The sequence below is a fragment of the Falco peregrinus genome, chromosome 6, assembly GCF_023634155.1.
Source record: "Falco peregrinus isolate bFalPer1 chromosome 6, bFalPer1.pri, whole genome shotgun sequence".
NCBI classification, from domain to species: Eukaryota; Metazoa; Chordata; class Aves; order Falconiformes; family Falconidae; genus Falco; species Falco peregrinus.
The window spans coordinates 23659290-23680188 of NC_073726.1; the positions used below are offsets into that span (position 1 = coordinate 23659290).

Here is a 20899-nt window from a genome sequence, read left to right on the forward strand (position 1 = left end):
CCTACTCGTGCGCCTGCATTTCAGCCAGGCATCCAAGCAACCTTCATACTCCATGGAGACAATAGCACACCTCAGATGATGAGCTCAGGTGGTGGCACCATCGCTCATACAGACACTGTCTACATCTCTTAGCTCACCCACGTCAATGCCCTGGCCTTGGACCTACCTCTCAGCCTGTGCCACTCACCCATCCTCACCCAGGTCTCCTGCCTCCTGATGTGACTTGTGCCTGAGCTAACAGTCACTGCCGACCAGAGCTGGCTCAGGAATACGGTTTCTCCTCCAGGAGGACAAACTGACCATGGAAAACAGAGACCAGGCTGCTGTCTATGCTCATAAAATGCCTTTTTCTTCTGGCATAATGTCACCTATGCTGGGCCTTTGCTGGTATGGCTCTGGGAGTTAGGGTATGATTGTATAGTGGAAGCCAGGCGTCACCATGAGCTAACGAGTTGGTCTACACGTTGTCTGTGCACCAAGCAAACCCAGCCAGCTGGGTCACAGGCCAGCCAAAGGCCTGTGGCTCCCAACATGGAGCTGGCAGTGCTGCAGGAGCCACCCCGGTGCTGCCAGCTTGCTTTTCAACTGGGTAAGTCACCACAGAGCGCAAGCTGGGTGCAGTCCAGCCCTTCTGCCTGCACTTGAGAATAAAATGCCCATCCTGCCTGCCTCCACATACACACATGGCTCCTGCTGCTCTGCTCAGCAACTGGGAATAACTCGTTCTCACAAGTAAACAACTGTTGCAGAAGATTTCAATTACAATCATGCAGAGTGACTGTGGCATGCGGATTTGCATAAATCTATTTAACCTCATAAAGCACTTGATTCAAAGCTCAGGGAAATCAATACAAAGTCTTGCATCTATATCATTTGCTTGGGATCTGCCCTCAGTACTAGGAAAGCTGCACTCCTGCAAATGCATTAACAGGATCTGGCCCTTGTTTGCTGTCTGCTCAGAGGAAATCACACACATTTAAAAATGGAAAAAAGCTTCATGAAGGAATTTTTTGCTCACTTACGGAATGAGAGCCCCATTCCCCATTGTCTGTCAGCTTCACCCACTTGTCTGCCGTGGACTCCATCTCTTTGCACTGGTCATTTTGTATCTGTTAATAAAAACACAAGATCAGTGACCGCAGCCAGATGCATCTCCCTGTCAGGGACATTACTTGTGTCAAAAAAACCCCCAAAAACGCACCAACTTTCAAAACCCACTAGCAGCTTAACAGTGCCCCCAATGACCCACAGATGGAAAAAAAGAGCAGGAGGAGATCTCAGCCTTGTCCTCTCTCTATCTGGTCAGACTTGGATGCTGAGCATCTTGTCTTGGCTGCCTCCTCCTTCTGCTGAGCCCACCAAGGCCCAATTCTCTAAAACCCAGAGGCCATGGGCTTCTAAGTCAGATGGGAGGTAGGAGCGGATGGGCCAAAGCTAGATGACAAACTGCAGCCAATATCTGCTATGTCTTTGGCTCCCTGCCACCTGATCTCAATAGGGCTGAGAGTAACAGTATCAAGACAGAGTCTGCCCTGGCAGAAGTGTGAGGGTGATTGTCCCTTGCCCAAGTCCAGCACAGCTCAGCTGGTTTTCCTTGCAGCAGGGTTTGGTGCATGGCCTCACAGTGGTCCACTTCTTTCTTCTCATAACTGTCTTCTCTGAAGAAAAAGTATCAAGCCCCTTTGAGGCATGAGCTCGATTATTCAGCTTTCATTCCACCAGGGAGAAAGGGCAGTTCCACACTTTCAGAAGACCCAGGGTCAAGCAACCTCCTCAAAGTTGCTCCACAAGTCTGAAACCAGTTGCATAACCCCACATCCTCTGAAGCATCTGAGCACTTAATTCCCACCTAGATCAACAGCACTGAGGAAAATGGGTGAGAGAAGCACCTAAGTAGAAGGTAGATCCCTAATTATCTTGCACAATCTGATCTACAGCATCTTTGTCTTTGGTTCCCACCTGCAAAAAGGAGATAAGAATATATAGTCTCTTCTCACAAGGTGTAAAAAGGGCTTCAATATAAAAAAAGAGCCTGGGAAAGGAAGGATGTAGAAGCACTGGGTATCTAACAGGAAGCATCTACACTTGCTTCCCACATTCGAGGACAACTCGCTTACCCTCAGATCAGCAGTGTAGCCACTTGTGCCTGGAGAACCCAAAAACTTCACCATTTCCCAGTAACCTGCAAACCACTGCCACTGAAATGCCACTGTCCAGAGATAAAGTGTCACTGTTAAATATATCTAAGCACAAAGACAAGCTGGAGGAAAAATTCAGACTTTTAGAGGCATGTTAAATATGGCTTCCCTGAAATACTGAGGCTGACTAGGCATTATTTACATGGGCATTTCTATAAAGGACTGCACAACTCACTGCTTCTTGAGCAGGGAATGATAAATTTAAGGAGGTGAACGAATGGAATATGGATAAAAGTAATAATCAAAAAGCCATTTTCAAAGCCAGTGCTCAGAGGAACAATATATTTTGCTTCCTTGCAGGAGCAGATCAGTCAGTCATTCAAGCCACTGGAACAAGGATTCATAACCCTGGTACACTCTTCTGACAGCAGAAAGTGTATTTGCTTTCTCCACATGAAGAAGGCAAGATAGTCTAAAATAAAACTGAAACAGCTAAATACTATTGCCTGCAGTGTCTGTTTATCAAAGTATGCAATAGCAAATTATTGCATTGATGTAGAAGCAAGAGGATGCCTCCAACAGGTTATTTTTGTTTTCCTTTCCCATCTCTACTAAGGGTAAGGATATTCTGCACTTTTCCCCAAGCTTCAAGAAACATTAATCAACACCAGCTAGGGCTTCTCACTCCTGTGAGCTACCATAAGCTGTGGTTTTTTGGATGAAAACCAGAGCTTACCCGACAGATACAGAGGCAGTAACAGAGGAAACTGAAAATTTCCAGTCATCTCCCGCTCTGAGCTGCCCTCCCATTACGTTTTTTTTCTGTCCCAAATGGCAGGTACAGCATGAAAAGGAAAGCTATGCAGGTGTTGGTGGAACCTTCCAAAGCATCTCAGTGATGTGGGGCATTTATACCACACTGCAGAGCCTGCTGCTGGGAGCACTCCAGCTCCCTGGAGCCAACCAGTCCATCCACGTGGGCAGAGGAGGGTTGCCTTTCCCATTTGGGTCACTGCTGATCACATTGTTTGGGTACAGCATGGTGCAACCCCAGCCAGGCTGCTCCCATTTCAGAACTAATGATCCCCAGCCCCTCCAGTTTGCAGTGCAGACGTGTCCTCAAAACCTAATTCCTACTGAAAGTCATCTGAATGCTTACTCCTAAGTCTGTTTGGAGAACTGTTACTGTTGTTTCTGGTTTGTTTTTTTTTTCTTTTTAGGGATCACCCTTTTGATTCTTCTCCTGGTTTTCTTTTCATCTATGCATGCTATGAATTGTCATCTAATTCATGTTATGACCCAAATTGACCTAAAACTAAAGCTAGGGTTTCCACATTTTAATGCCTTGGAGCACCTCAGGTTCTGGATGCCTACCTTGGAAGAAGTCTTTTTCAACATCAAGTCCCTTCAAAGGCATCTCAAGTCAAACACCCCCAAACTGAAGCATCTACCACAAACAGTTGTCTTGTAAAAGGCTGGATTAACAGGGGCAGTCATGACCCCAGTGGAAAAATCCCAGTGCATGGTAGATAGGATCAGTTTAGCCTGAGTTTTGAAGCTGAAATAAATGCCAAAAGGCAGCATAAGTGACAGAAAGAGAATAGGATTATTTTTTTTTATCTTGTTCAGTAGTAACAAGCTATGGACATACAGGGAATGTAAAGGGAGGAAAAAAGCTCTTTCTAATGGCCTTTATCTGGATGGAATTCCTCCAATATAAGGTTGCATTCACCATACAAAAGGCCTTACAAAAAATTCAAAGAAGATGTTGTTGTCAATATACTGGTATTCGAAGAAGACAGAACCAGATTTCTTCAGGTGCACAGCATAGATGAGAGAAACTGTACAATCGTCCCTGTTCGACTCTATGTAATTCCCTCGAGGCGTCCACGAAGAGCTGATGAACACAAACAAAAGAAGCCTCAGCTGAGATCACAGACACTGAGGAGACTTTTCTTACATTACCATACAAAACCACGTTACTAAATAAAGAACCCAGATTCCCACAGTAGCTAACTGCAGTGAATTTATGATTTTATTACTGGATTCCCATTTATTTTTCATGCAAATATAATGTTTTTCATTAAAACCATGCATGGGAAAGGTGCTATAAATGTAGGACCCAGCCCATGCAGGAAAGGTTTATTATACATAGGTTCAATATACTTTCCATTAGTAACAGCCTTCTATGACTACCATGGGTCTCTAAATAGGCTGTGAAAGTACCTTTTAGCCACGTTTACCATACCATGACCCTGGAGCTTTCCAGCTACAAATCAGAGCAGCTCCAGGCTGGTCTTAGACTCACTAGCTGCTGATGAGCTCGAGGAGACCATGATGGCAGCAAAGAGGTGACTACAAATCTGACTTGCAGCCCCTCTTGTTTGCCACAGATAGGGCTGGTTACCTTCCGGAGAGCTTAGATCAGACATTCTGGCTTTGTGCTGCTGAGCTGTCTCAGGTTTGCCCATGGCTGCGTAACACAAATGCAAACAGAACTTCTTACTTGTTACAGCTGTCGGCTTTATTCTCAGCCGAGCCAACCGCTGTGTCCATGAAAGTCGCTACGTTGGAGAATCCTGCCGGCAGCTCATCCCACTCGTCAAACTTGATCCCGCTGCCCAGCGAATAGGTCCCCTCTGCACATTTGCTGCACACCTGGTTCTTCATCTCCAGGTACTCACCAGAGGCACAGGAGAAAGCTGGGGAGGCAATTGTTTCCAGCATATGAATAGAGAATTTAATCCCTATTAATTTCCATTAATTTTTTGCTTCTTAATTAGTTTAGAGTGAACCGCCACTAAAGGGAACCAAACAGGGATGCCCCAGTCCCATGAATACAACAGCTGAACTACCAACATGCACTGCAGAATCGAGATGTTCACCAGTGCCTGCTTTGTCACTGACATGGCAGGACTGAAACCAAATCTCAGATGATGGCTCCTGATTTGCAGTTTGTCTCTGCTGGCAAAACAAGATTTCAGAAATGAAACCTCTACCCACAGACTGTGTCCAAAAGCAATTTGTAAAAATGAGGACTTGTAATACAGTCCTTCTTACCCTTGCTCACCCGCCTTGAACTCAATTAAAATCACCAGCACTTGAGAGCCAGAGCAGACTCATCTCACCCACCTGGATGGTAGCTAAGAAGGGTGTACAGCAGCACACTACAAGCCTTGGCTGAGAGTTGCAGACCCAATCCAAGGATCTTTCCACATTTCTCCCTACATGGATGCCTACAAAGCCTTGAACATCTTGCCTGATAGACCAAGTGGTCTTGGAAAAGATCACCAAAGGGCCTATGTCTAGCAAATGAGGATCTTTGACTGGGTTGATATTAAGCATGCTGAGAAAATAAGCACTGGTTGCCAGTACAGCACAGACAGCACTAAAAATGTGTAACTAGGGGACATATCAGGAGCTATGGTCACAAAGTGGGTTTTTTTACTGATGTCTCCAAAATTATTTACTCCAAGTAACTGTATGTCCCTTGCTCCAGTCTGATCACATCTCTATCTGCTAAAGGGAAGAATATTCCCATTATACAGGGGAAACCTGGACAGCAGCTGAAGCCCTGTATGTCCATGGAGCCCCATGTCTATGCTCATTTCAGTGGCAGAGCATCCCACTTTCCCCCAGCCCCATGCTGCACCATGTCCTGAGACTGAACATCCTGGTGGAAAACAAATGAGCGCTTTCTGACAGCACACAATATCTCCTGTGTTGCTTGTAGATTTTTACTTAACTGTGCCAGTCTAGCCAAAGCAGGATTCAGTGCAATGCACACAAGAAATGGTGGGGATTTTGTCCTGTTTCATGCATGCCACGTTGTGCCGTGACAGATGTCTCATACACTCGCTTTGACAGACGGAAGCTCCCTAGTCTGAAAAACTGTAGAATGAGACCAGACTGCTAGCCAAAGTAGTGACACTGGCCCAAAACCACTGATGCCAGCTGAAGTCCCAGCATATGCGGTTCCATATGTGTTCTGGTGTTTATCTAACTGCAGAAAAACTTGATTGTAAGTACTTTGATAAAGTTATGGCTGCATGACACCTGAATACAACCACAATTCAGGGTCCCATTTCTGTGCCAGCTCCCGCAACATTTCTTTGTGTAATTGTCCTTGATGGGCATCGCTGGAATGCAGATAAAAGGTCCATTTTGATGGAAAGATCTGCCAAAGGGTCATTTTTCCCTCTTGGTCATATCAGCATTCTCTGAATTTGAACCAGTGGACCTCAAGACAACAAATCTGCTTTTCTAACCCCATCGCTCACTGGTGATGGACTAAGAAGGAAAGCGGGCAGGAGCCTAACAGGGACAGGTGATGGCGTGGGCATACACAAGGAAATCCTGTGGTAATGGGTTTCTGTGAAAGACTGACAGACAGGTAAAAAATCCACCCTCAGTGGGGGCAAGGAGATTTTGTAGGCAGTGGTACATGATGTAGCAGTACAACTAACATCCCACCTGACTGCCTCTGGAACCTCAGCTCAAGCCATAGGATGCTCAAGCAGCTGGGCTCAGACACTCAGCTTTCCTCAGAGATCCAGAGAAAAGTAGCCAGCACCTTGCTGTGCATTGGAACTCAGACCACACCTTGTACAGCTTTTCACCTTAAATGTGTAGAGGTGTCCTGTCTCATTGCTTTAGCATTATTACTAAATCTTGCCTTATTTTTTTCTTTTCAAGGGTGCAGAGAGAAGCCATCGGGAAGGGAAGTAAAAAAATGAGCTCTGTAAAGACATATTCAAATCTTTTAACGGTTTCACCTTTTTTTTTTTTTTTTTAAGGAAGTTAAATAGCAAGAAATGGAAAGTGCTGCTCAACCACATGTTCCAGATTTGTGAATTTCAAATAAGGAGTCAGTAACTGCAAGCAATTCACTGCTGTAATGAAGATGCAGAAGGCAGCAGAGCCTCTTCTTCGATTGCAGTGAGGCTGCATGGAGATTACTGCTTTAGTTGAAATAATATCTTTTAACTCCTTGCAGCCTGAGAATTTTAAAGAAAAAAAAAGGGTATAAGAGATAAGGCAAGCTGCCACACAGGACACTGCCATCCATCACTCACCTTCCAGGAGCGAGATGACCCTTCCTCTTATTTAGGTGGGGAATTACCTTCTTTCCCTTTTTTAAGAATCATATTTCAAAGGCAGCAGCATTTCCCGTCAAAACACATACGACTGCAAGCAAACTAGCTCTGAGCATGCCAGCTGCTTGCCAGGTTCAATTTGGGGCTGAATGCGGCTAGTGGCAATATGCACCACTTTTGACATTGGAACAGATGCATCATTTGGTCTCGTTCCAGGCAGTGAGGAGCGGCTGGAGGGGGATGGGGAGAAAACACAGCACGTTATGAGTACAGTGATGATGATCTCTCCTAGTGTACCACAACTTGCTCTTCCAGCACAGGGGGACACCAAAAGCCAGGCCAAACCCTCTTTCAACTAAGTAGCATCAGTTCAGAAGCCCATCCCAGCACTCGGAGGGCAGGCTGTGGCCATGCCCGGAGGACCCTGCAGAGCAGATGTCTGCCACGATGGGCCAGGAGGTGCTTGCCGGGGGACGGGGCACAGACAAATGAACCATCCCAGGGCACTAGAGTTACGCCTTGCTCATGTCTGCTCTATCTCACTAAGACGTAGCTGAGCACAGACCCAGCGCTGACCAGTGACCGCTTGACATTATTGCAGCACTGCTGTGTTTATGAGGGTGACACATGCAAGGTGCTGTCATCGGGAAGGGCAGCATCACCACGTAGGAGGTTAAGGTGGAATGTGAAGTTTCAGGAATCTAAATCATAAATTTTAGGTGTGTGCTCTGATTTGCCCTCCACTAAACCCTCCCTCTTGCTTTGGAGTCCAGGGGAAAAATTAAATCTCCTGGCTGACAGAGGTAGGCTTTGGAAACACCATCTCCCCCCAGCCCCAGAGCCCATTTCTTTAAGCATTTGATACCTAATTTTCAGAGAAAACATCTCTATTGAATAACTCCTTATATGCCTACCCTGTTTCAGAAAACAGAACTAAGGCTGCTAAATCACGTAGGCAATTCTGAAAATCTTTTCCAGATTTGACACTATTGAGCCTGTTTGGACACCGCTATTCCCTCTCCCTCTCTGACTGCAAACTTTCCTGTTACACCTTTCAAATATCAGTTTGGGTGCCACACACTGAGTTACACAGAGCAGTGCACATTGTGAAGACTGAATTTGAACTTTTTTCTTTCTGTGAAAAAAATTGTGAAACGCATTAAAAGATTTCATGACTTGCCTCATCGTGGGCATTTTTAAAACTGGGAGAACATTTCCAGAGGCAGTTAGGAATAGGACAGCATACTGCGGTGCTAGATACATTGATGCCTTCAGTAGCTCCAGTGAAGCAGTTATTGGTGATTTGTAGCTATAGCTCTCTTAAAATGAATACAGAAGAAAAAAAATATGTTGTGGTTTGTACAGGTGACCAGTCCTGCTCACAAAACATGCCATAAAGTACTGTTAGATAGGCACTGCCATAGGAAGCCACACACATTCATACATGCATGCAAGAAAGCTGATGCTGGATTCACTTAATAAAAAATTAAGAAGAGCTACAGTACTAATACCCACAGAAACGATTGTATATAAGTCTTGTCAAACAGACCTCATTTCATTCTTTAAAAGCATTACAAGTCACTTGATAAAGGTGACTGAGTGGACGTAATAGGCTTAGGGTTTCTAATACACTTAGTTTTGCATGTCATTCTGATGAAGAAGGTAGTACCATACAGTACCAGCAAGGCACATAAGAACTGCCTGAGTAAGAGATCTCAGACAGGGCTGTTGGTGGGAAACCATCACAGAGCAGGGAGGAAAGGGGCTGAAATGTACCCCAGAGAGTAGCAAGCCTGAAGGTTGGAGCAGACCCACCATTCACCAAGAGCTTCCACTGTCAAGACATGTAAAAAAGGCACAAGTGAGATCTGTCAATATATTTAGAGGTGGAGGCAGAGATGTGTAGGATGAAACGTGTATTATGGGCAAGAAGATCATTCTAATACTGAATATAGTTGTGATTCTGCATTTTTAAGAGGTCAATGCAAAACAAAAGGACTTTAAACGCTTTTAAAATTGGGGGTAATGTCTTGCAGTGAGAGTTCTGAAGTGTTTAGTCTACTTAGTTTATCAAAAGAACATTGAGAGTCAACTTCATTAATATATAAGCATCTCCAGGGGGAGAAAATGCAGGATCCCACTGGACTTTTTAATCAAACAGGAAACTGCATAAGAAGAACTACCTCTGGAAGCTGAACCCAGACAAATTCAAATTGGAAATAACACATTTTTTCATAGGAAGAATGACTGATTGCTGGAACAATTTGTCACAGTGTGTGATGGAGCCTTGGTCTCTCAAGTGCTTCACACCATAACTGGACAACATACGGAAGAAAAGCTCACGCCAAAGACAAATAATCAGCATCAACCTAACTGGATGCATTTTAATGGCCCCTGAGGTCAAACTGGCCATACTAATCAATGCCCCCTCCTCTTAAACCCTGTATGTTGAGAGTGATGGTATCTTACTTCCCTGGAGGAGCCCTGCCTGCTGTAACCACTTCCAAGGAGTGCTTGCAGTAGATCACTTTGCAGATCTGATAGCACTTTACAGTCACTTTGCAGACATGGAAACACCTTGCCAGAGGGCAAAGCAGACCATAAACAAGCTTGCCTCATTTGACCTTCGACTGCAAGGGTCCAGGGTCATGTTTTGCTTTTTAGTACAGCTTTTTAGTACAACTGTGGCCTTCCCAGTGAATTTGGTGGGCAGGGACCAATGTTAGTTGGCACATTTCTCTTCTAGTAACTGACCCTAACAATCTCACGTTGCTTAACTTTCTGATGCTGGGGGTCAGGACAGGCTTATCACAAACACTGCTGGACTAACAGAGTAGATCCTCACAAGTATATGACTACTTTACTCCTCCTAAGGTCTGAAATCATCATCTAGAGAGTTTTCTCATGTTGAATATCTCCCAGATACTGCCGTGCTGTGAGAGGGATCAAAATAATTGTGATTTCACCAGAAGATTAATCAAAGCTGCCTCAATGCCCTGCATCCTCCAGCACTAAACCTGTAATATATTCAACTGCTTTCCTCCTTTATGCAGCCCTGGCCACTCAGTCTTACAGCTTCTCTCAGCTAGCTTCCCACCCCACACCACTTGGACCCACTACTTACACCTCTATCACTCTCTTCAGCAGACATTTTTCTCCAGACGTTTCTTACTTACTGTACCTGAAACTATTTCAGCTCTTCTGTTTATTCTGTTGCCACTGAGCACGTGCACTTTCATGTGTCCTCCTGGCTCTCAACACTTTACAATTTAAGAAAAGAAACAGGACTGGATTTTGCCAGATTACAACATTAGAAGGGGGTAGCTATGGAGCACTTCTACCCAAAACAGTGAAAATACCCAGGAAAAATGGTCTCAAACACAGGCTTTCCATCCCTCCCCCCTCCATTCCCATGTTGTTCATCCAAAGCCCCGCTGCCTGGGATTTAGGTGAGACGCTGCTGTCTCCTGCAGGCAGTCTGGGCTGACTGTGGCTCAGAAAGGAAATATAAGGTTGGCAGCACCACACTCTGAACAGCTGCTGGGTTCAGCAGACACATGCCACAAACCTGGAGGAGAAGATGTGGCCAAGGACAAGCACACAGAAACATCTGTTTAGTGATACCGTGGGACATCAGGGTCCGCACAACACAGAACCAAGGACCAACCAAAATACAGGATGAAAAGAAAAAAAGAAAGCCAAAGGATGAGAGGAAATCATTGCTTCATTATTAATGTTTCCTATAATCTCAGCCAGCTTCAGAGTGTCTTCCGTGAATAATTTATACAAGGCTTCTCCAATAGACTGTGAGTAATTGATGTTAGCTTTCTTCAGTCATTATACCCCAATGTGTTACCAGGATCCAGACTGAATCTTAATTATAAGAAAAAAAAGTCTGTCAAGGCTGTTTAGGCTCGAAATGTGATCACACTGAAAGCTGATGTAACTTGGGGAAGAGTACCTTCCAAGGAAGAGAGCCTTCCTTTTCTTAAGAGTAAGTAATTTTCCCTTTTACTCAAGAAATTACAAAACAGAGCAATGCTTTTTCCAGTTCACCTCTTTGACAGGAACAGTACTGTTTTCCCTAGCTGGCCTGGCACATAGAACAGTTTTATTATCACTTTTTACTTCATCATTTGGACACTGAAAGTTGTGGTTTTGGAAAGGAAGTAGTCAACAAATTCATGGAAGCGTAGCATAGAGTGGAGGAAGGCAGTCATCACCAAGAGGTTATCAACCACATTTGCTGCAAGGGTTACAACAGCCATCCTAGTGGCTCAGCACTGGAAATGGCAGGCCACATACCTCGGGGTGAGTGAGTACCTCTCCAGGCCCCACTGACTCCATCAGGCTTATTTTGGTTGCTCACCAACCAAAGTGATGGTGCAAATGCCTTTTAGTGCCATTTGCGATGTCCTCTGTGTGCGCACGCATGCACACAGACACACACAGAGTGCTTGCCTTTCATCCCTCTACCAACCCATAGCAAATCTCAAGGTCTTGCCAGCTGCTCTCCTGTTGAAAGAGAAGTTGGCAACTCAGAGGAAGCTGTGTTTAACTTATTTAATTACATCATGTGCACAAATAGGTTGAAGAAATCACCAAAACCACTAAGGCGAACTTTTCTTTTGGAAGTCTCAATATATACATCAACATGTAGTTCCTGGTAACTCTTCTACAGGAATTAAACTCCATGGGTTCAGTGCAAACTCTTCTGCTTTTTTACTGACTCACCTAAAAGAATCTGTGCTTCAAAGAGCCAACAATAGGACTTTTCCTGCAAGGACAGTGTATTGCTAATGCACAGAGGAAAAAAATCTGGAAAAATTACTTGTAAAACTGGGGTATCTCTCAGGAAAACAATACACTTTACAAAAACATCCAGATGGAAATGCCGTGGCAAAATGTAACCTTGAGCCTCAGTCTAAGTGAGAAGCCCAATGCCATCAATAGCACTCACCTACCTGACTTGGGTTAGGAACACGCATTAGCGGGGATGCTCTAGGAGGAATAGGATTAAACATTTGCTTGAGTGTTTTGCTAAATCACAGCCTCTTGGTAGCGACTCTCAAAGTGTGCCATGCACACCACTACTGCCTAAACACCTTTGCTATGTGACAGCCTTGCATTAATTCCTCAGCTTCACAGTGTTCCTCAGAGCAGCCACCACTGCTGTGTGCTAGTCCCCTCCCCAGTGTGCTCTAGTGGATAAGCCTTTCTTTTCTTTTCAGAAAAGCCATAAAATTTTTCCTAGGGATTTGAAAGAGACTCAGGTACAGATGAGCTGCCCAGTCCTGCACACTATAGGCACAAAAGTGCACTGGCAAAGATCATGACTTTGAAATCTACTTCTTGCATATCTTGCTGTTCACGTCAGCGGTCGCTCCAGAGACAGAGTTATATTGTGGTTTTCTCTGTCAGACATTCTTATTTGCTAGGTAATACGTGACAGACCAAGGGCCAAATCTAAAGTATATCAAGAAATTCTGAGATTCCCTGGATTTCATGCCCGATTTTTAGGTGCTTACATTTGAGAGAGCAACCTTCCATATGTGATTCTTAAACATTTACAGGCAGCTTCATGGGAGCCATATTCAAAAGAGAAGGGAGAGGGGAAGGTGTCAGTCAAAATGAAGGAGGAGACCAGCATATACCATTTAAGTGAGCAGTCTTAAGGATGAAGGAACAAAAGGGGAGATCTTCTGAATAATTTTTTTAAGGCTCTCTCAAAATGGTATTTTCCTACAGCCCAGGATACCCAACAGCATCTGTCACCTTATGTAAGTATATCTATGTGCGTATGTCAGATCTAAATGACACAGTTAAACACCAGCAGCCATTAACAGCTTGACCTCATTGTTTCTTCCAAGGTAGACACCCAAAGAAGCAATGTCTGGATGACAATGAAAATGAAAAAAATATTAGTACATCAGGTCTGATGAAGACAAGATCCACTGCTTTCAAGCCACGAAAAAAAATGGCAATGCATACATGCCTAGTCCTCAGGGCTACGCTGATGCCGCCACACTTCCTCTCCTCAGTTGAAACAAAGAAATCCCAATCATTGCAAAGCCCATTAATGAGACCAGAAAATAACCCTCAGTGGATGTAATAAATAAATTGTAAATGTAAATGTGAATGTAAATACAAAAGGGAAAAAAATCTCTGATGATGTTAGGATTCACATGTTTGCTTCAAGAGGCCGCAACTGTGGACTTATTTAAGCCCTATGAAAACCAGTTCTTCCATGCATTCACATACAAAGACAAAGATGCTGTGGCAACAATAAAGTTTTTTTGATTACATAACAAACCATTTTGAGATAACATAAATAAATGTGCTGTATAATAAAAAAAAGCACAATCCTCATGGGAGCATTTGTATGTATATTCGCAACCACATGTGCAGTAAATATTAAAGAAACTACTGGAACTTATTGCTATGTTCAAGTCTTCACCAGCCAAATTTAAAAATTCTAAGACAAACTTCAGAATAACCGATTTTTTAGCACAAAGACTGCACAGAATTTGCCTGAATATAAATCTAGCTGACAATGAACAGATGTAAATTTTATGTCACAATGCTGTAATACAAGCACACAGGCCTTGCCAGACGTGTAACATTCATTTTATATTATCCATCTGCACAGATATGTACGTGCATACTCCATATGTTATAAAATTTGCAGGTGCCCACTGACCTCAAGGGAGTTAGAGCCAGACCCACTTTTTACCTGCTTGGGATACTCAGTCTTACCAGAGACCCAGAGAACATAAACCCCAAACCTTTTATTTAAGTTTTCTGTTAAGAACAGGAAAGTTAAAACTCCTGCAGATCACTTGAATTGTCTGAAGTGTTACAAAACCTACAAGCCTGAAAAAGGTCATTTGCCCTAATTGTGTCTAAAGTGCACTGCAATTAGCAGAAAGATCCATATCTCTTCCTGCGGTATCCTAGGAGTAGATTGCAGGAGCCAGAATAAACTCAACAGACACAACTCAGTAGCAATAAATCAGGACAGATTTTGCTCTCAGGCCTCAGTAAAGTCCATTGTAATTAAGGACAGTCTATTTTCTGAAGTCAGCGGAGCTTTCCACATGCTTACCGTTTGGCACAGGCTCACAAGCCTCACCTGAAAACCCGAGCACATTTCTGATCTCAAAGAAGTTGCTCCCGCATCAGTGGCACCAGGTAAAGCTGGAGTTTGCTAAGCAGAGCCATTACTAACTCCACGGCACCATACTCGATCAAGTTCTCCCATATTATCAATATCTTCTGTGTTTCCTTTCTTAAGAAATCTTGCTGATTATAATTGTAACTGGCATTTGGACGCTGACTATAACAGTGAACCTAGCAGGACTTTTTCCCCTCGAACATGGCAAATTCAACTCCTTTTGAAATTGCTCTATTATTCTCACTATAGTTTCTTCATTATGCACAAAACACCACTAAAATTAACAGATATTTATGAGATAATGTTGCAAACAAATCTTGTATAGGATGGCAAAAAAATATAACCCATATTCTGTGGAATAAGAGTTAATATAAAAAAAAAAGAATTTGAGGTCAAAATGTGAAGCCTTTATGCCCTTTTTGGTCTCAAACTGCTGAGAGGAGCATATCAGTGCACCTGGGCACAGCAAGGGCACACTCTGAACCAGATATTTGGGTTGTATTTGAGTGAAGGGAGACGAAGAAGAGAGGAAGGAAAGGAGACCTGGAAGGAAAGCAGGTTCCAAATTCAGACTTTTAATCTGAGTGCAAAATGTGCAGCAATATGGTCAGGCTGGCAGAAAAGCCTGACTGTGGCCATCAAAACAGACTGTGGCGGTGTGTCAGTGGGAGCAGGATGGCAAGTCCTTCTCCTACTGCCAGGGCCCAAGAAGGTCACAGCATCCAGCCCCCACACCAAAACAAAGGATTTTCAGAGGTGCCCACCATAAGGTGGTGCAGGCAAGGGCTTAGCCCCAAAAGCAAACAGCTCCCATTGACTGCCACAGATATTTTCCATTTCAAAAGCCAAGCAAGGGCCCTGATGGCAGTGATCTTTATCAGCTAAATTTCCTTCATGCCATCATGACTCAGGAGCAGATCAGAGTGAGATCTGTGGTAATTAAAAATGAATGAGACCAAATTAGTTAAGCACATTCCCCACTGTCAAGAAGTAATGGAGCAATTCGGGGGTCTGGATTTCGCTGAGGGAGGTTCTCTGTCCACCACCAACCAGTGCAACAGTCCTTGCCTCCATGGACATACCCCACCTCCAAAACAGTACAGAGAAGGTGCCTGGTGGGGACATCTTACATGGGAAGCAGAGGAGAGCCACACAAAGCAGCTTTAAGTGTAATAAATATTGCAGTTTTCCTAGCAAAGGCGTTTGATGCACTTTCAATGCATCTCTCTGCAGGATGCCTTGCAACTGTGACGTGGAGGCATCAAAAATAAGACTCAGCTCTGAACGAGCTCAAGCCTGAGCAAGGTGGCCAAGCAACCTGGCATGGCCGTGCCATGGCCTGTCCAGAGCAGCCCAGCCCCATGGGGCAGGCATTGAGGTACCACACCACACTGAACGGCAAAATGCAGGCTGACACCCTGATGTGGGGTCTGAAAGCAGTGATGGCTGCAGCCAGCCCCACAAGGCAAGGAGATCAGAAAAAAAACGAGGGGAGTGGAATATACTAGGGGAGTGGAATATAAAAGGGGTATGTTGTCCCAGTGCACTGTAAGTGAGCTACTGTGCTGCAGAGCTGTTCCTGCACCTTCCTTCCCTTGTCTGCCGTCACAGCATAGCCAGACCTCCTCCAGCATCAAACACCTGTCATGCGAGGTTCCTTCCTTCTTCCTACCTCCCACCTGGATGACAGAGATGGGGAGGGGAGCAGGACAGGAAGGTGGGTCATCACGCCACCCTGTGCTCCTGGCAAGATAAAGGAAAAAAAAAAAATCTTTCTTCTAATAACTAGGGCATAAAGCTGTCAAAATATGACAGTCCTTTCTACTCTGAATCCCATGACTATTTCTTAGAGGACTCTGTCTTCTCTGCAGGTAAACTTTGCTGATTAAGTTTTTGAAGTCTCAAAAAAAGGGCTAAATCCAGACACGTTTTGGAAACTACAGCCATTTTGGGGAATGCTGGCAGTCACTCTCAGCAGGTCACAGTCAGCTGTGCTTTGCAGGTCGGCGTGCACTTCAAAATGCAGCAGAGCACAGAGGTACCTAACCTAACTTTAAATGGGTTCATTCAAACGAAAAGCAGAAAAACACCACATCCTGAAAATAAGCACATCTCGAGACACCAACCAAGGTCTGGTACCACAGTTAGATTGTTCCAGATATTTGAAGCACTTGAGCTAATACATTTTTAGCAATCTCAAGTGTCTTTCCACTCCACTGGAGACCACAGTCTAGACATATTTACAGAGCTGATTGGAGACGTTTAACATATTGTTATACCATCTTTCAAATTCCTAGTTCAGGCACAATCTAAAGAGAATGACTGCTGAGCATTTGGAAGTCGGAGAGACTGGTGCAGTATTCTCAGGATCCAAAATTAATGACAGCCTGCAAGTCGCTTCTGTTTTCAGGGAGCAGTAAAGATCAATAGCAGATATTCTCAAGTGGCAGGCATATCTGTATAGATGAAAACAACTGCAAACAGTACATCGTGAAGTCAACAGCCATGGCAGGTACATTCCCAAAAATACTCACTTTTTCACCCAGATTCCTCCATATCCATTGTGTCCCAACCACCCCCAGGGACAACCACGGGTTCTGCCAACCTCAAGGAGATTAAAAAAAAGCCCTAAGAACTCTTCCTGCTACACAATCACAACCCCTTTTTTTTAAGAGGACATAGTTGACTGCGCTGTATCTAAGGACTAGTAGATACCAACCAAAACTTCTGAAGATAACAGATCTCCAAGGCTGGAAATCATCCTATCTGGGGTAATTGTGCTGTGTTCCTTGGCTCTTCAGGCTGAAGAACTGAAAGAGATACCTAAGGGAGCCCAGGATGCTACCAAATATTAAGGTGAGCCCCAGTGTCAACGTGTTCTCGCATGGGGTAGGATCCACAAGATGTAGGAGGATCTAATTAATTTGCAGAATGTCCAGTAAAATGTCAAAGGATATGGCATTGTTACAGTATTTCTTGATAGGCCTTAAGATAAAATAACACTAGGCCTATGAGAAAAGGCAGGCATTTCAAGGAGTCATTAATGACTTGGTGAGATGCGCATGCAACCCCTGGCCAAGCCTGCAGTGCAAATCTCACTCTGTACACAATCCTCTGAGAACACGAGTTGTAGCAGCCCCAAATACAGATCCTTTCATTCTCCTCAGGCTACAGAAATCTGTGCTTTTAGTATAAGACAATCCTTGGTTCAGCTAGTGTGTTGTCAAGCGAGAGAGAAGCCACCAGCTCAGACGATATGGCGAGTCACTGAGGGGGTGTCTACCTGTCATCATTTTCAATACAAGTCATCATCAACAACAGACCACCATGTGCAAACTCTAAAGGACTTGAGGGCACACACTTTTCCAGAGTTGCCTCTCCTGGTATGCCCCACCCATTGAAGAATTGACTGTCAGCCAAACCCTCCACTGGTTCAAATATATTGTGGTAAATACTAGCACATTAGCCAAGCCGAAGGGGGGGGTGGGGGGTGTTCATTACACATTCCTGCAGTGATTGACTGCTGTTGACAGATTCATGTTTTCAGCCTGAAAGATTGGCTGTTCTTAAAGCAAAAGGTGAAAGACTATGAGATGAGAAACCTAAAATGACTTCTGCCATCAGAATACAGCCAGATATCTCCTGAAGCCAGATTGTCACAGCACTCTCCAAACTAGCCAGATGCAACAAGGTCTTTTTACCATCTCATACTAACATACTTTTCATGCCAGTTCCTCTGCTGCCTTCTCCTAGTCTCTCCTCATCCAGGGCACATGTTCTCTCTCTTCTTTCTGCTTCTTCTCTCTTCCTCGGCTGCACTCTCTTCATTGGCTGCCCAGCCTCTTAACAGAACCAGCCACAGCTGCACCTTGTCTAAATTGGCCAACCCATCACCCCTGAAGCAAACCCACAGTTGTAGATTATCAATGCTGATTAACCCAGCTTCATTCCTCTACACCAGACAATCTGCTACAGACTACTAAAGACAGAACTCCATTAACACCACTGTGCTCCCAAGAGCCCAGAGAGATGAGATCTGAAGGGCTCAGTAAAAAAAGTCAAATATCCAACTGCTTCTCAAACCAGCTGAATTGCCATGGGACTTTACAGCAACACTACAAGGAGAAGAGGTATCTACCAAGATGAGTTTTCTAGTGTATTTAACAGAAACCTGTACTTTGGTATATAATATCACAGCCAATCTACTGGCCAAAGTTTTCCCCTCATCTAGTAGGGGGCCAGATATGGAGAAGCCAGGGATCCATCTGTTGTTATAAAACAGTTGAACTTTCATTGGAATTGATTTAAGACCAAAAAGACACACAAATAAGAGAAGATACAGATAGAAGTGTACCATTTGTCAAAATCTGTAGCAGAAAGTCAAGGAGAGTATAAGGTTGATGGACCTTACACCATTTAACACAAGATGAAAGAAGAAATACTGTATATCAGAAAAAATTATTTATGCCAATGCAGTCCACAGTACACCAAAAGTGGTTGTGCAGCAGAAGGGGTAACACCATCTGCCTCTTTATAGTGGAGACAGCAAAAAGCAACAGGCTTGAAGTATAACAAGGGAGATTCAACAGCAGAAAAAGCTGTAGCAGGAGGGAAAATGAAAAGAACAAAATAGTTGAGCAAATATCTGAAAAGCTTCTGGGCTTTTCATCACCAGAGGTCCCTGAAAACAATCCAGCCAAATATCAGCTATGAATGACAAAGTCACGGCTACTATAGCTATCTGAGCTGGGGGATGAAACATGAGATCACCTGAGGTACTTCCCAGCCCTGTGTTTCTGTAATTGAAAAATACATCCTAAGGATATACAGAGATTCCACATTTAAAACATCAGAAACTAAACCTGAATATCAGGAATGACACAGGCAACTTCTCCAGTGATGCTTGCAAGCAGTCAGAAATCTTCCGTGGTCAACGCTGCTACAGAAAACATTTATGTGCCTCAAACTGGAACATATGTCATAAAGAAATAAACGATAAACATTTACAGGAGGAGAGTCAGAAGTGAGTAAATCTCACCTCTCCTACAGTAGAACTGAAAGCATGTTCATAGAATCATAGAATCAACAGAATCATTTAGGTTGGAAAACACCTTTGAAGATCACCAAGTCCAACCGTTAACCCAGCACTGCCAAGTCTACCACTGAAGTAACGTCCCTAAGCACCAACCACATCTACCTGTTTTTTAAACACCTCCAGGGATGGTGAATCCACACCTCCCGGGGCAGCCTGTTCCAGGCCTTTTACACACTTTCAGTGAAAAAAATTTTCCTAATATCCAATCTAAACCATGTTGCTGTTGTTCATCCTGTTTGTCAGATGCAATAATTTATACCCACGATTCAAATTACTGAGAAAGTAAAGCACTGCCAGGATCTTTCGTGGAGAGAATTGCTAGAGCAAGAAAGTGTGATGGGAAAGAGCATTCAGCCTCGGAAGCTACAAAACAATGAGGGAACAGTTCAAACTTATTTGTAGAGTAGCAGTTCGCGTATGTCCCCAGATGCAAAGAAATGTAACATTTCAAAAAAACCCGCGGGACCAAGTGATACGAGAACACTCTTAGCTGTTAAAAATAAATTCAGAGATAAATAGCATGTGAAATCTTCACCATGATAATAACTCAGGTAAATAAGACATGTAAAAGTCTTTACTTATGCATTCAGCTTACAAATAGCTAAATAATGCAGGTAATAAGAATGTGGACACTATGCAAATATAATTTAGCTACTCCTGGTCACCATTTTGGCCAATGCAGCTACAAATGAACTGGAGAGCCACAGAACTTAGAGTATGGCAGCTCAGGACAAGCAACAACATCTCTTCAAGGGGTGTTGTAACAGATGTGCCTTGTCCATAAATGAGCATACAAGGGTATGAGATACTGAGCTATACAACTATGCTGCAAAGACAACTCCTGCTCCACCACTTCAAGAGATGAGGAAGGACTGGAGGGGAAGGACCAATGCAGGGACACTCAGCACATCAGTGACAAAGCTAAGAAGCCCTGCCAGGGTCAATAGCACAAACAGCTAGTAATGGTCTGTAAAATGAAAAGTGCCAACATACTGCATTCCTTCCCTTTCACCGGGTCGGGTAGTCCAGAGCATTCCACCGATGGATTTGGGACAGCCACCCTCCATCTGGAGCCACTGCTGTCGCACTCTGTGTACTCGAAGTGGTAATCTGTCTGCAAGCAATTACAAAGAGGTTCAGTTTCATCATAACATTTGCATATTAAGCTCATTAATCAAGACCGGGATTAGCAAACTGAGTTATAATTAAACCAGAAAGGAAGTAGCTGGTGTGGAACATACTGTGCAGAACTCTCACAGCTTTGATGATCACTGCGTATCATCACAGAGCAAGCACAAAGCACATCGGGTGCTGTGCAGCGCAAATGTTAAGGCAGAAGGGGGGATTTGCAAAAGCACTTGAGAGACAGGACACAGATTCCACTAGAATTTTTTTC

General features: G+C 43.9%; 1 protein-coding gene across 1 annotated transcript in view; it reads right to left on the reverse strand.

The window, feature by feature from the left end:
• ELAPOR2 (endosome-lysosome associated apoptosis and autophagy regulator family member 2) overlaps nucleotides 1–20899 on the reverse strand; it is a 103752-nt gene that overhangs the window by 30301 nt on the left and 52552 nt on the right. Inside the window, exons 2-5 of the mRNA XM_055809065.1 lie at nucleotides 20497–20617; nucleotides 4645–4840; nucleotides 3888–4035; nucleotides 1023–1109 (exon numbers count right to left, since the gene is read on the reverse strand). Of these exons, the coding sequence (XP_055665040.1) occupies nucleotides 1023–1109; nucleotides 3888–4035; nucleotides 4645–4840; nucleotides 20497–20617 (552 nt within the window). The remainder of the gene's footprint in view (nucleotides 1–1022; nucleotides 1110–3887; nucleotides 4036–4644; nucleotides 4841–20496; nucleotides 20618–20899) is intronic.